Here is a 15,540-nt window from a genome sequence, read left to right on the forward strand (position 1 = left end):
CAGAGAAATTCACCATTCGGGCAGTAAGGTTTTCAATATTAAACTGTGGCAGCTGAAAGAAAGGTGAACTATGTTGAGCAAATAAACACGTTAACCACCGTCTTCAGTTTGACAAATGTACTGACAGGCTAAAACATTCTGGAGGTCAGATGACATTGTCACAAATATCTGGTCAACCTGCCTGAGTGGCTGGAATGTGATAATACTTCCATTTACCTGTAGACTAGAGTTGCCTCATTTTTCCCATTCTTCCCTGTCTTCCTTATTCCCTGTTGACTCCAAATGAGCTCATAGATATTGTTTAATTTCCGGTAGCTTTCAAAGTCCATTGTCAAGCCTCTCTTAAAATAATCTTCAAGCTTCTCTATTACGGGGTCTTTCGGGAATCCTTTCCAATAGAAATACTGTATGTGGTCAACATTGATTTTTGGACGGGGTTATCAGCCAGAACCAAAGCTTCATACCTTTTTGGTAGTCAGGACTAGACTCTTTTCTGATGCGCGTCATAGTATTGAGGTCTCATAAAGGGTAGAAAACCTCTTGTTTATGCCCCCTACAGAAGTGCAAGTCCTTCTTTTTTTGTCCAGGGGTAAGAGGCCCCTCTTAAATAGTCAATTTTGCATGAATGACAGTCCTGTTCCTGAAGCATGGAATGGCTTTCTATTCCCACTTAATGAGCTATTTGAATGTAGCCGGGTCAGAAAGGGAACTGTGTGAGGCTTTGGAGCAGCAGTGGACATCATCAAATTGAACTAAAAAATAATAGAATTTAATAAACCATGTTTTTAATTAACTAGTGAATAGCATATTTGGAAATGGAGTGTTTGGACACTTATGTCTAGCTGAACACTTCTAAAGCATAACATATACATGTTAATATGTACATGTTAATATCTAGTAGATATTAGATCTGGTACAGAAAATGTGTGGGATACCTCTGTATCATCAGTGTATTACCTCCACTATGAGATGGGGATTCCTGAGGGCAGGGAGCTGGTGATTTAATGGGAGAGAGAGGAACAAGAGAAGGTTTCCCACCTGGGGAGCATGTTAATGATGGGGCGAATGGGAGAAAATTGTATGTTTTCTAGTGTATTTTGTATTCTTTGTGCCCCACCCAAAAAATAGAAAAATCGGAAAACAATAGATTGCACAAAATATGCAATCGGGTAATGTCATATAACATTAAAAAATAATTGAAGGGATTTTTTAGGGCATATCGGCACATATGTCAGTAGTGTATGTTGCCTAGTTCATATGCTTCCATTTGCAGTCACAATAAGGCTATTTTTCATAGAGAAAATGAAAGTCTTAATGTATCAAATTATTTGTTTTCATTAACGTTTGTTGTACATCTTAAAATTCCAATTAAAATGAGTACTTCATGTCTGCCACCACCCTAACAGCCAAACAGCTATATTTAAATATCCCAAGTTAATATTATTGTTTGTCTTAAATTGTATTTTTTTTTTGTTTTCCTAACCCGATGCCAAATGACAGGAACTGGAAAATTTAAAGCTATCTTTTGCTCAATAGCAATGATCCGACCGATCATTTTGCTTTGCTTCTAGAGGAAAACAGCATGTTTCTCAGCATTTAAAGTCTATTGCTGAATCTCCCTTTATCACATGACACAGAGATTTAATTTAGTGTCTCTTTTACAGTGAAACTGTTAACCATTCAGATTATTACAACCAGAGTCCTACACTTGTAACATATAGCATGTCTATAACATGATTCTTATATTGTAGAGATTGAAGTAGGCTACAAATTTTAAGTAGTTGCAGGAAATAATGCTGAAATAAAACTGAATGCTATATTTAACACAGTGCAAATTTTAGGAGCATAATACTAAAACTACACCCCATGGAATTTAAGGGAACTGGCATGTTACATACAGTACGGTATATTTTAAGTACAAAGCTCTGTGCTTCTACTGCAATATAGAGTTAGTTAATTACAAGAGATCTAATGAATGTGTTCACACCAGAGCAGTAAGGTCTCAGTGCTTCTGTGAACTCTTAAAATGAACAGTAATATAGCCGTGATTTAAGAGTCCCATGGGAAAAGACGTCTGTATCACAATTACTTGCAAAAACCATTACTGACTATTACAATTGAAGGGTGACCTGAGAAAAAGCTGCATTAACCACTCTTAAGTGTTCAAAAAGTGTTCTAAAGTATTCAGAAACCTTTGTGACTTGAATTCTGATTTCTGACAGGGAAGCCACTGAGAGAGGTTCCATATTGGATTGCAATATTAAATTTAGTTTTGGGTGGAAAACGTTGTAATAATGCAATATACAGTACCACAGTCCCATTTTGTCATATGTTCAGATCCCTGATGTAAAACCTTTCAAAGTCTTACCTCAAGAGGAAACCATTTCTTGTTTACAGCTGTGCTCGAAGTCTCAAAGTAATCTCACAGTTGCAACCCAGCACAGTCTTTGGCCCCTACAAATTAAATGTCAGTAACTGTCCTATAAGTAGAAACAGCACCTTTTAATGGATCTGGAGATTGATTATGGAATTCATCTTCTATTTTATAGCATTCTTCTTTTCTTGAGTTTTTACTTGAAAAATATTTCATGTATTCGATCAAGAGATAGTCCTATTACTTATCATTTTAGTTGACATAACTTAATTATTGTGAGTTAGTTATTCCAGTACAGTCCTTTCTAAAAGTATTGTATTCACACTCTTCTACTGACATCCTATTTTATTGAATTACAAATGATATACAAACGATTTTTAGTGACTGTTTTTAATCAAAACCCGAGTGCTCAGACTTCATACTTTCATGTGTAAAAGAAGTTAAATGTTAACTTAAAACGCATAGAAAAAATCAAAACTAAAATATGTTGGCTGATGTGAATTAATTGAATAACCTAAAGTATATGTGTAATAGTGGTTTCCAAGATATCAGAATAAATACACATCTGAAGTGTTCCTCATTTTAGCCGTGAATATCAAGCGCACCTTCAACCATGAAGACCAACAAATTCTCATAATATATCTTGGATAAAGATTTAGAATACTGGGCTTGAAGGTAAAGGCAGTGTCAAAGTCTGTCATTTGGAACTGGAAGGTGTATCATAAGACCAAGAAACAATAAGGCCAACAGTTATTTTGAGACAATCTAGAGTTCAGTTTTGGAGATGACCTCCCATCTACAAAGTGGCTATGAAGTTAACAAAGTGCAATGTCCCTTTGTTACAGGAGTGTGTGGCTGCTGTGGTCCCCTGCGACCTCGATACAAACGGTTGGTGGACAACATCTTTCCTGAAGACCCCAAAGTAAGTGTCTGTGTCGGAAAACGTCAAAAATAAAAAGATTGGGCATTGGAAGTACAGTAGCAGCAGATCACAGCTTCAGAATTTGTCTTAAGGCACCATTAGGACATGTGCAGAAAATCAGGTGGTGTTCATTTATATACGATTTGAACTTTGGAATTTGTTACTATGCAGGTCAAGGAAGCATGTTTTTTTATTTATATAGTTTATTCTAGCTTGGGTCTTTCTACTGACTCAACTCTTGCAGTCTTCTAATTAGCGACACTCTGAGGGCCCTTTAGCAAATAGTTTGCTTTTCTGCCTTTTCCAAGAACTCATATTTCATAAACCATTCAGGTTGTCACATGACCTTCTCTGGGTGGAATCTATGAGCAGTCTACATTGACAAACAGCTCGAGAGGGGTGCCATGCAGAGGTCATGTGAATTTATGTATAATTCAACAGATAATTGGCATGGTGAAAAAGCAAAATAACACTACAAATAAATTGAGTTTTAGGAACATTTTAAATTAGAATTTTATAGAGAACAAATTAAGAAAATCTGATCAGTTACAAAGGTCGTTTGTACCATCTAGCCTGTTTGATAGCTAGGAGATATTTGGTCCAAGGATCTCATCCAGACTTTTTTTGAAAGCCAGAGTATCAGCTTCAACAACATGGTTAATCTGATTATACACTGTTGAGTTATAATCAACATCTGCAAACACAGTACCTTTGGAATACTGTATTTAGATCAAAATGTTTACATTTATCATCCACTACAAGTAACAAAGCGTGTGCTTCGTGGAGGGTGAACATGCTTGTAGACCAGGACACATCTAGTACTGTAGGTAAAGAACTGAACACCCATCGGTAACAAGAAATAATTCTGTGGAAAGTTACTGAAAGATCCAAAAATTCCACCTCCTCACGAGTTAAAAGAAGCCATTTCATGGAGCTTAACATCTTGAGTTTTTATTGTCTTTACTGATTTCAGAAGTGTAGAGATATAAACTATAAAAGAGTAGGGGTAAGAGAGTAAATAATCCCGGAGGACATCTGCTTCGGTACAGAAAACAGCATTTTTTATCATCTTTGATTGTTTTAATAGAAAATTTTGTCTTTGTGCAAATAATCTAATATGGCTTCCAGCATCTTTAAATACAGTTTCTATAGAAAGTCTACACACTGTGCAGTTTGCAAAATAACCACCATCTAGATTGTATGGTCCCCCGTGTGGTGCAGACAGCTTTAACATCAAAGGGCTTTCAGAGAGTCCATAGGGGCTTTCGCTAAAACCCACAATAGAATCTTTCAGGAAAAGGAGCTGTGGATCAGATAGTCGTGGTAGATTCCCAAGTGAGCTATCACAGGAAAGTGTCTGCATTTCTAGCCTGTCAGAAAAGGGCTGCTTTTGGCTTTTCTGTTCTTGGCTCATTGTTGCCCTTCTCGTGGACTAGAGGAACTCCCTATATACTGGCTGTCAAACGTATTCACTCCCCTTAGACTTCTCCACATTTTACTGTTGTACAATATAGAATCACAATGAAATTATATGGGATTGTTTGCATTTGATCAACACAAAACACTCTTTAATGTCGAAGTGAAAACAAAATTCTATAGATCCTCCTAAATTAATGATAAATAAAAATCAGAAAATAAGCGGTTTCCTAAATATTGACTCCCTTTACTATGACTCAACTAAATGGGCTCTAGTCCATTCAGATGTCTTTAGAAGTAACATAATTTGTTGAATGGAGTCCACCTGTGTACAATAAGGGTGTTTCACATGAGTTCAGGATATACCCATCTTTGATGGATGAGTACAGCTCCCAACAAAAACTAGTGTACATCATGAAGACAAAGGAACTTTCAAAATAATGCAAGATAGGGTCATAGAAAAGCACCAATTAGGGGAAGAGTATAAGAAACTTTCCAAGGCATTACATATCCCCTAGAGCACAGTAAAGTCCATTATAAAGAAATGTAGATAATATGACACGGCTATGAAACTGTGAAGACTCGAAAACTGAGTTTCCAGGCAAGAAGAGCATTAGTCATGGAGGCCCCTAGAGCCCTGTGAATTACATGGAAGAAACTGTGCATATAACAGTTTTGCCATGGTGCAATTTTGGAAGCGTAAAGTGAATCCCCCTCTGTACCATGAAGCCTGGTGGTGACAGTATCATGCTATAGTATAGGGAAGCTTCGCTGCTTCAGGGCCTGAAAGATTCGTGAAGATAGAAGGAAAAATGGATGCAGCAAAGTAGAGAACAATCCGGGAGGAAAACCTGCTGCAGTCTGCAAGAGTCATGGAACTTGGGAGAGGATTCATCTTCCAATAGGGCAATGCTCCATCAGCCCGTATGCTGGAATGGCCCAGTCGCAGCCTCGATCCAAACAAGAATCTGTAGCAGTTGAAAATTGCTGTTCATCAACATTCCCCATCCAACCTGAGACAGTTTGAAAATTTGTGCAAACAAAATGGGCAAAAAAATGCAGTGTCCAAATGTGCAATAGCTGGTAGAAACTTTTCAAGAAGGCTTATGGCTGTTATTTTTGCAAAACGTGCCTCTACCAAATATTGTCTCACAGCGGGTGAATACTTACTGTATGCAATCAAGTTATTTTCCATTTCATGTTTATAATTACTTTAGGAGGTTCTGTAGAGGAGTTTTTCCCCCCACTTTGATATTAAAGACTTTCCAGTCAATCAGTAGCAAAATCTCCCAGTTAAATACATTAGGATTCCATATTGTAACAATAAAATGTAAAAAAAAGTTGAAGATGGTTGTATATTTCTGGTATTGACTGTAGCCATCTTAGGAAACTGCCACTAACAGGTGCCCCTTTTGATGGTCGCATAGCAGGCACCTGCACACGAGCCCAGCCCTGATATGGGAGATTAATCGACCCAGGGAACCACCTCAGTGTTCCACTCCATTGCCTTCCCTGTAGTCACCCTTCTACTGCACATTTAATTCCCCGGCAAAATTCCACAGTGGCGTAAAACTTCTCATCTGCTCGATTCCATTTGACTGTATTCCTCTTTACCAGCAGGCCAACACAGAAAAGCCGGAGGCTGCTACTTAATAAGAAAAGTTTAAATCTTACTTCTGCTCCCAGTGGAGTAGTCGTAAACCTTTTATAGATAGATACTTTATTGATCCTGTGACGGAAATTGCAGTGCAACAGCAGCTTAACACAGTCAACACAAAACAGTGTAATGAATGATACAATAATAATAATAATACAATACATACAATACAATCAGTACAGTGACAAGTGCACTAAGAAGAGTTACTCACAGTCCAGAACATACAAAGAACAAACCAGAACAGTACACAAAAAGTTGTATTGCACAATATAAGTATAAATATAAATGTATTGCACAAGTCCCTGGCATACAGTATATTGCACAAAAACGGTTATAAACGGCAAAGTCAGATGTGGCAGACAGTTTACTTTTCAGTCCAAAAACAGGTCAATATCAATGTTGCCCCTGCCCAGACGCAAAGTGGATGCGTTGTACAGTCTTATGGCAGAAGGCAAGAATGACCTCCTGTAGCGCTCCCTGTCGCACCGTGGATGGATAAGCCTATTATAAGTTTCCCCTAAAGATCTCACCCTGAGATCATACACTTTCACTGTACCAAGCAACTGTGAGGGTCGGGTTAGACAACCTCTGTCTCCTCAGTGAGTTCCCTCATAGAGAACTGGCATCCACAGGTGCAACCAATTACAGTACCTAATTTTATCGTGTAAGAATGTGAGGAATGTTCCTGGGTGAAAACAGTGCCCTCGAGCAGTTCAACCCCATGTCTACAGTCCCATCCCGGGTGCCCTGTTTCACTGCTGTCAATTCAAATTTGAATTTTGAAACTATTTCTGACAAAAAAAAAAGCTTAGTATTGGATATGCCGCTGTCTTGGCCTGAAGTCACCAGAAAGTATCTGCTGCACATCGCCTATATGTGGCACTTATGTGCTGAACCTGGGGATGCTATTACTTGGACAGCAGTGTTAACAGCTTCTTCCCTGGTTGTATATGAAAAGGTAAGCAAAGCTGGGCCTGTTCAATTCTTGGATGGACACCTCCAAACTGTAAGTCTAAATATGTGACACTATTCCCTCTGCCCCACAAATTCTGAAACGACTGCCCCAGTATGATGAACTAGGACAATGTGTTACAGTACTGTAGGTCTCTGTCCTTTGGATGAGATTTTAAACTGAGGTCCTTCACTACTTATCATTTAAAGATTCCATGGTACTGTTTACAAGAGTATTTATATTAACCTGGTGTCCTACTGTATACACTCTGGGCTTGTATGATCTTGTCTCCCTGAGGGTTCCCCTTAATTCCCCCTAATTCAGTAGGTAGATAAATAAGAAATTGTTTTGCTACCTAATCTGTAATGGAGCTATTAGCATTGGAGTTTAAAGGTGAGTAATCATCACCCAGGTGGGTGCTGCATTTCAGAGGGCAACAAATTGGGTCTTTTTCTATGTGTAAATTGGTTTGGGAACCTTTGCAATGAAAAGCGCAATATAAATAAAACACAGCATATTGCTTTAGGCTTGTGCTTTCTTTTAAGTAATTAAATACTGTATGTTTAGTTCATCTTTTCATTAGCAGTGTTTAATCCATCCTGAAAACATGGTTAAGATTAATTGTCATCACCAGTGCTCTTGGTGGCAGTACCAGTAACCATGATTGGTCTGTCTCTTTGACAGATGCTGCCTCAGTTTTGATCATTTAATATGTTATTCCCATTAATATTTCTGTCCTTCCCAATCCCAGACATACACAGCTTTGTATTTTTTCCACTCACAGAACCACACTGAAGAGACTATACTGTCTCATTGTAGCAGAACAATTCTGGATTGTAATTGGCTTCCATGTGATTTGTGTGATTATGTTTAATGGAGAGATTATCATGTTTATTTATTTAGATCAGAATTTTAACTAAATGTCTAAAGATTTTATAAACACAAATACAACATGGAAATTAATTAACAGTCCAGTTTCTAGGGATGCAGATATTTCAGTTTCATGTTTCATGTTTAATTAGTAGGATAATGCTAATTTAAAAGGTGTAAAAGACCATAATAAAGGATAAATACAATAAGTGGCCATTCAACATATTTCCTGAACATTTGCTGTAGAGTGTCCTAATGTTAAATTGGTCAAGACCCTGCTGATTTGTAATATTTCTGAAATTACAGGTTTTTATATTTCTCAATGGCTGGGATTTTTACAACTAGGATTATTTAAAAGAAAAGTTATGCAATATTCATGCAGAAACAGACCAGAATGACACTTATTATGAAAGAATATAAATGGAGGATATCATTTTAGAATTAAATTAATGCTTTTGTTACAGAATATCAGAAAAAGAGAACTGAACAAAAATGAATATGACACAGAAGAAAAATACCCTCAGGAAAAATTAGCATACCCTTTAAAGAAGTTTAATTTCTGCATGAAAAGGAAAATTCAGAGTGCATAATTTTGACTTTTTCAAAAGAAATGGATTCAGTTCCGTTTAGGATATGTAAGTGGCAATTAGCTTGCCTTGGCAGTTTGTAAAAATAAAAAAATACTTTCTTGAAATATTAAGTCTCTTGAAATATTTTTTCTGAAGTTTTGTTACAACAGCATTGGTCTGTGCATGTTTCTTTGGAAACATTCCTTGACGGTGTGTTCCTGGAAAAAAAAATTAAGGAAGCCCTTTCCTTATGTTCACTGCTGTGCTGTGATAATAAGAGAGTATGATTCCATTCTCTGCTGTAGACTTCTCTCAGGCCACCAGCTCATCCAGCAGTTTCCAGGTGCTGTTTTCTGTTCGTCTACCTGTGGGTTAGCTCTGTCCAGGTGTCGGTGTATGGCCATGGCACAACTCTTAGAACTGTTGTCGCTTGTTCCATTTCACAGTAGTCAAACCCAATAGCATTTTGCTTATCCCACTTTCTGACTATGGCTGTCCTTCCAAAAGAAGGTAAAATGGGAAATAAAATGAAAAATACACACACTTGTGCTTTTAGTTGTCAGAAAAATTTAGCTTAAGCCTTGCAGCTATTTCCAAATCAAAGCTTTACTGCAGTAAGCGTACTCTATAAAAACATATTTTCAGACTAATTAAAAATAAAGAAGTGTTTTGATCTATTTTGAATCTGGGTGCCTTACTGTAATATGAATTAAATCCCTGAAGTGTTTCTTGCCGTTTCCCAGGATGGCTTGGTGAAGTCGGACATGGAGAAGTTGACATTCTATGCAGTGTCTGCTCCTGAGAAGCTAGACAGAATTGGAGCCTATCTGGCAGAGAGGCTCAGCAGAGATGTGGTCAGGCATCGCTACGGGTAAGGACCTCTGTTGAACCCAGACACTTTGACATTCGCTACGAGCACTGCAGAAGGAACAGGCTCCCCAGAGGAGCTGTTTTGGAAGGAAGAAAAAGGACAGCTAAATTAAAGTTATGCCTTTGCAGTCTGCTTCGGAATGTGCTTTTCAGCATGAGGTCACGTTTTTTGAAATATTTGCGTTGGCCATGTGGGGTAGCATGTGGATGAATATTGCGACTCATTTGATTTGAGCATTAGGAAAGCAGTAAATTAGGGAGTTACAAAGGAATGCTGTCCAAACAAGCAGATTTACAGTGTAGGAAAAGGTACTTGTTTACGATCTACTCGCAGAATGATGCATTCAAACACAATTTCTGCCAAATTTAGCATGGATCTCGTTAGCTAAAAAATAATAATGTGATTCAAGAGTCATCTTATGGTAAAATGCCACCAATTACTAAGGAAGCAATAAAATTAATCTATTTAATGGAGTTTTCTGGGCACATCTGCTGTTTTAACTGTTTTATGCATGGTATTTTTATAACCGTGACATTTTATGCTCATTTTGAGAAAGTTCTGTCTGTTCTATGACTGTAACAACTTAATAGCTTAATGTAGTAAGTGAATGAAAATGATCTGTCCCAGTCAAAAAAAAAAAAGGAAATGCAATTTATAGAATTCATTATATAGTAATACTTTAATAATCTCTTACTTTATATGACAAAAACTAAATTTTATGCAGTTACTGAAACTGCCCTTAACTATGTGGGCATTTCTTTTTTCTCTCAGTGCTCAAGAGTTTATTATTTCCTCATTACTCAATAAGCCAAACAAATATAGAATTGTAACATACTGCTCAGTAGATGGGAAAGAACACTATATCCATGTTTGCTTTTCACTTATTGTTGCTAAGAAACAAAGGTCTGCTGTACAGTGTATCTCATTGGATAAGGTTGTATAGAGACTGCCTGGAAGCATAGTTTGTAGCTTCTTCATCAATCAAAAAATATATTCCTGCCAGAATGTGATTAAAAAACATGAAGGGTGACCTGAAAGGTATTTGTTTCATAAAAATATACATGGAACCCAAACGAATTTATTTAATCTAGTGTGAAGGTACAGTAAAAAAAAATAGAAATATTTGAAAGAGGAAAAAAAAAGCATATTTCTTAAAGCTTCAAGAAGAACTCATTTCCATGAAGCAGTTTGTTGTTATCCAACCATATTCTAACCCATATCCAATAAAGGGATCTATCTTGGAAGCAAAGAGCGCAAGACAAGATACACCCTAGCAGTATGTCTTTGGCCTGTGGGAGGAAACCGGACCACGCCTGTTGAACTCAGGAATTGAACCCAGGGCCCCAGTGCTGTGAAGTGTCAATGCTAACCACTCTGCCACTATGCTGCCCTAGTTTGTTACTGTATACCTTGTGAGAGGTAGACGGGAATAATTGACAAAAAGTATCATTACAAGATGACTGAGAGTTTTTCGAAATTAGAAATATTTTAGATATCGCATGTCTTTAGAAATAATTGTGATTGATTATTCATGACTGACTGTGATACACTTGAGTGACATGAGCACTAAATCATTTCATTAGTGAGAAAGGTGATGTGAATTTTTGAAAATCCAATTTTTGACAATTCAAATTTAGTGAAAAACAGAAAAGATCCAATGTGCCTTGATGTTTAAGACAACACTTTGTATCAGCGTCTTTTACAATTATACTGTGAATGTCCTACTCGCCAGACCTGGGACACATTGAATTATCAGTGATCAGGCATGTACTTTCCCAATATCTACAAGAGGAATGGAGCAAAATTCCTACGATAGCAGCTCCACCCTGGCATAAAGAATACATCACAGGTGTAAAGCATAGTATAGGTTTATACAGTATACTGTATCTAAGTTTAGTATAGGCCACCTGCATTTTCAGTTATATTTTTTTCCAACAAAAGTATTTAATCCCTTTATGAAAGAATGCCATTTTAAAATAACTATCTAATGAGTTTTGATTTCTTATACTGTCCATTTGTTACTTTATCCTCCTATGTGAAAAGTGATTGTTCTTTGAAACCCAGTATCCACAGGTATGCCCACGCTAGGCTAGGACTATACATAATCTGAAACGTACTGTACATAATCTCTAGTGTTTCTCGTTCAGCCTCACCAGTCTTTGCAGAGCTTGTCAAATTTTAAGAAATGGCTTAGAACTCCTAGCTTCAGATGGTAAGTGGTGTATCTGGGAATTGAGTCAACAATGCTAATGGACTGTGGATTCAGCTTTGTCTGCATAAGCACTGGAGAGCCCTTTCTCAATGAAAAATTGGCAGTCAAGCATTTTCAATTTGGTGTTGTAGTCTGAGGGAAAGAAAAAAAAACAAGGCTTATCCCCCAGCTTCACAATCTTTTTAATATTGAATTGTAAGCCTTAAGAAATACCTTATCTCTGGTTTGCAAACAGATATGTTTTCATTGCAATGGAAGCCCTGGACCAACTCCTGATGGCCTGCCATTCCCAGAGTATTAAACCGTTTGTGGAGAGCTTCCTTCATATGGTTGCAAAACTGCTCGAGTCAAGGGAACCTGATCTGCAAGTCCTTGGAACCAACTCTGTAAGTAAACCCATTCTTTTGCCTTTAATTAAAGATCCACCTAGAGCCCAGGAGACACATCTTGCAACTTTGAAATCCTTGCATTTATAGAGGAGCTCTGGGAAAGTTACTAGGGTTAAGTGCCACTCTCTTTCCTGTGGAGGAAAGATTTGAAAACCTTGAGCTGTTGCAAGCATATGTTGAAAGCCCCAGCACAGTCCTTTCTGTCTGGTCTTTTATTTTATACCCACAATACCATTTATTGTCACTCTCCAATTCTTTATGATGCCGTTTCTCTGCATCTGTTTCCACTATTTAAACATGATTGTACTGTATACTGCATATTGTATAGCGCTCAATTTTAAAACACTTCAATGTCTCCAACTGTTGTCTGGATATATGATATCAAAATAGATAAATGGATAAAAATGTTAAAAAATGGATCACTATTTGTGCAAACTTTTACTTGACACCAATATAATCGCGTTTTCTGGATAAATCCCAACATACTGCAGTTCTATTTAAGAGTTTGATGGTTAAAGAATAGTGTTGATATTGCAACATTAATAGTGATCTATAGTGTGTGAGGCGAACATGATAACCACTACACTACGGAAATGGTAATAGTGATCTATGGTAATCTACAGTAATTAAAGAGAAGAATGGCAAGAACAGCCAACAGTGTTTCTAAAGCAGTGCTCTGGAACCTTCAGAGAAAAGTTGATTTTCGAAATATTATTTTGCGTTGACATTCCACTGAGGAATGTTTCTGCACAACATCTACTTCTAATATACTTCTTAAAGATTATATTTTCGGACAATGTTTAGCCAGCCTTCAAAGTATTCACCCTCTTTTAATGATGCCCTGTTTTGTTGAAGTACAAATTAGGAATATATGTTTTTAATCTGAATTCTTTTATTTAAAAAAAAAACGAATGCTCAAAATTAACATTTTCCTGAAAGAAAACTGTTTTTTAGATTTTTGTTTGCAATTTTATTTTTAACAAATAATCCTTTTTTCCATTTTTTTAATCTTTTTTTATTGTTTCAGGAATACAACTGTTAGTCTCTCAACTTTCCCTGCGGTGAAAAATAACTTTTTATAAACCATTTTAATGTCCATTTCCTTCTGTTTTTTGCACTTTTTTTATTTGCTTTAGGGATTACTGCTGTACTGTATATACCTTGGTTTTGTTACACAAATCTATCCCTGCATCCTGACTATAGAAAAGAAAAACAAATGAAAATGCACAGTAAAGAAGTGTTGTGCATTGCTGTGCATCTGTTTGATGAAGCACTTGTGATGTAATTTTTTCCTAGTTATTTCCTGGTGTTTTGCATTAATCCACTGAAAGCAACATTGAACATACTGTATGTATGAAACCAAAAAGAAAGGAAATGAAAAGGTTTTCTTGGATAATTTTTCTAAGAAGCTGTTTATAGCTGCCCATTCCTGTCGTTTCCTTGTCAAAACATTTGCTGTCATGCCTGTGTTGTGGTCTCTGCTTTTTCTGATGACCTTATCATTTGTCAGTGACACCTGTCATTACAAAAGTGTTCTGAATGGAGGAGGAAAACTAGTGTTGCACAAAGCCAAAACATACTTTAGCACATATAAATTGCAAATTGTACATTTCTCTGGTAAAGAGAGAGTTACAGTCTACTACTGTAGTAACAGTACAGTATGTCATGGGCAACAATTGTATATGACATTCTTACAGTATTATGATGTTACAAGGGTCTCCATTAACATTCTTTCTGTGCAAGGAATTATGGGTAATTGGAAGTTCCATTTTTTTCAGGGGTGCTCATTTTTATGAATGCTGAATGAAAGAGATATTTCCTCTCAGTTGTGAAATGTTACCCCCATCTATGGATTTTGCGAAGTCTTAACTGAAAAGCTTGACACAACCCCTCGTCTTAAAAAAGTCTGAAGTTGTTGATAAGAAAGACTAGTTTTAAGCATACTCCTGATTGTGGCATGCAGGGCTTCCTTTAACATACAGTATCCAACCACTCATAGTGAATCCATTTGCCTTTTTTGAAGAATGGTTCATCAGAACACAGTGACCTTGAAGTGGGAAATATGGGATACTGTAGCCTTTGAATTAGTTTAATGCTGTAATGTTGATCTGTTGTAGTACATGTACAGTACTGTATATGCAGTACACACATATGTGCTCAATGTTTAAATATGTACTGTCCCTACGGCTACAGCATAGAGCTTTAGTTGCAATAAGTAACCTAATTTTTAATGCAGGAAACAGGTATTTGTAGTGACATTCACTAGTTCCTTGTTTGCAAACCCCGATATCTCTTTAAATGTGAAAACAATCAAAGCAAATTTAAGCTCAGATTTTCGTTTCTCCCCAAAGCTGCCTTTCCGGTTGAAAGGAAAGCAACGACTGGTGTTTGGATGTGGAAGTATATTCATTATTTATGGCTGGTATTTAGATGTGGATGGAGAGCTTGTGCCCTGAAGTGCAAGTGATATTAATTATATGGCCCACCAGATTTGTTTGCAGACATACTGCAATAAAATTAGCCTGCAGTATATGTGTTGAAAGTGTTCGAAGATTGTGAAGTTTTGTTTCCTCTGATCCCGCAGTAAACCTTCTATTAAGAAAATGTATTGCCTGTGAAACTGTGTTTTTCACTTCCTTTCTACTAGATTATCATGTCGAAGAAAGGCTTGACTATCATACTTCATTGCAATCTTAAATGAAAACCAGTTAACTATGTAAGCTAACAGGCTTTATTAAAGTAATGCAACTTAATTTGGGAAAGCAAATGCAAAGTGAGAGGAAGAGAAATGAGTTCTACAATGGACATTTCAGGTAATAAATATTCCTCCAGATCTGTATCTGAAGATTGCTTATTTGAGTCCTTTTTTCGCTTCAAGAAAGAGATTTCTGTATCATTATTTTAAACCTCATTTTACACACCACCACTACACACCTTAACTTTCTTGGTGGTGATGTCTTCATGACTCTCATTCCATTTTTATTTAGTATTCTCTTTTACTCTTGAAAATATAATTTTCCACAAAATCTCAAAATAGACCTGCAAACAATGTTATGTCAAGTTTAATTTTAAATTGCTGATGATATTGGTTTATGTAAGGGAGGGGACACATCCACAAAGAAAATGACATTATCTGTTTAATTGCTTTCAATTTTTGTCCCACTGCCTTCAATTTATACCTCCATGTAAATCTGAAAATATAACTGAAGATGTGAAAAATGGGAAAAACTTCAGTAGCACAAATCTCTTAGCATAAAACATCCTTAAGACTGGGCATAAATACAATCAGAAGATTTCAATGTCAAAAC

At 36.7% G+C, this 15,540-nt stretch overlaps 1 protein-coding gene across 4 annotated transcripts in view; it reads left to right on the top strand.

Annotated features, from left to right (window-relative positions):
* The window catches only part of efr3a (EFR3 homolog A (S. cerevisiae)), a 137,372-nt gene that overhangs the window by 33,900 nt on the left and 87,932 nt on the right, over positions 1-15,540 (top strand). For all 4 annotated transcript variants that reach the window (XM_088643925.1, XM_088643924.1, XM_088643926.1 and 1 more), the window contains 3 exons: positions 3,220-3,296; positions 9,504-9,631; positions 12,079-12,229. In XM_088643925.1, the coding sequence (XP_088500051.1) occupies positions 3,220-3,296; positions 9,504-9,631; positions 12,079-12,229 (356 nt within the window). The remainder of the gene's footprint in view (positions 1-3,219; positions 3,297-9,503; positions 9,632-12,078; positions 12,230-15,540) is intronic.

This window comes from Lepisosteus platostomus, chromosome 8 (genome assembly GCF_059453375.1).
Source record: "Lepisosteus platostomus isolate fLepPlt1 chromosome 8, fLepPlt1.hap1, whole genome shotgun sequence".
NCBI lineage: Eukaryota > Metazoa > Chordata > Actinopteri > Semionotiformes > Lepisosteidae > Lepisosteus > Lepisosteus platostomus.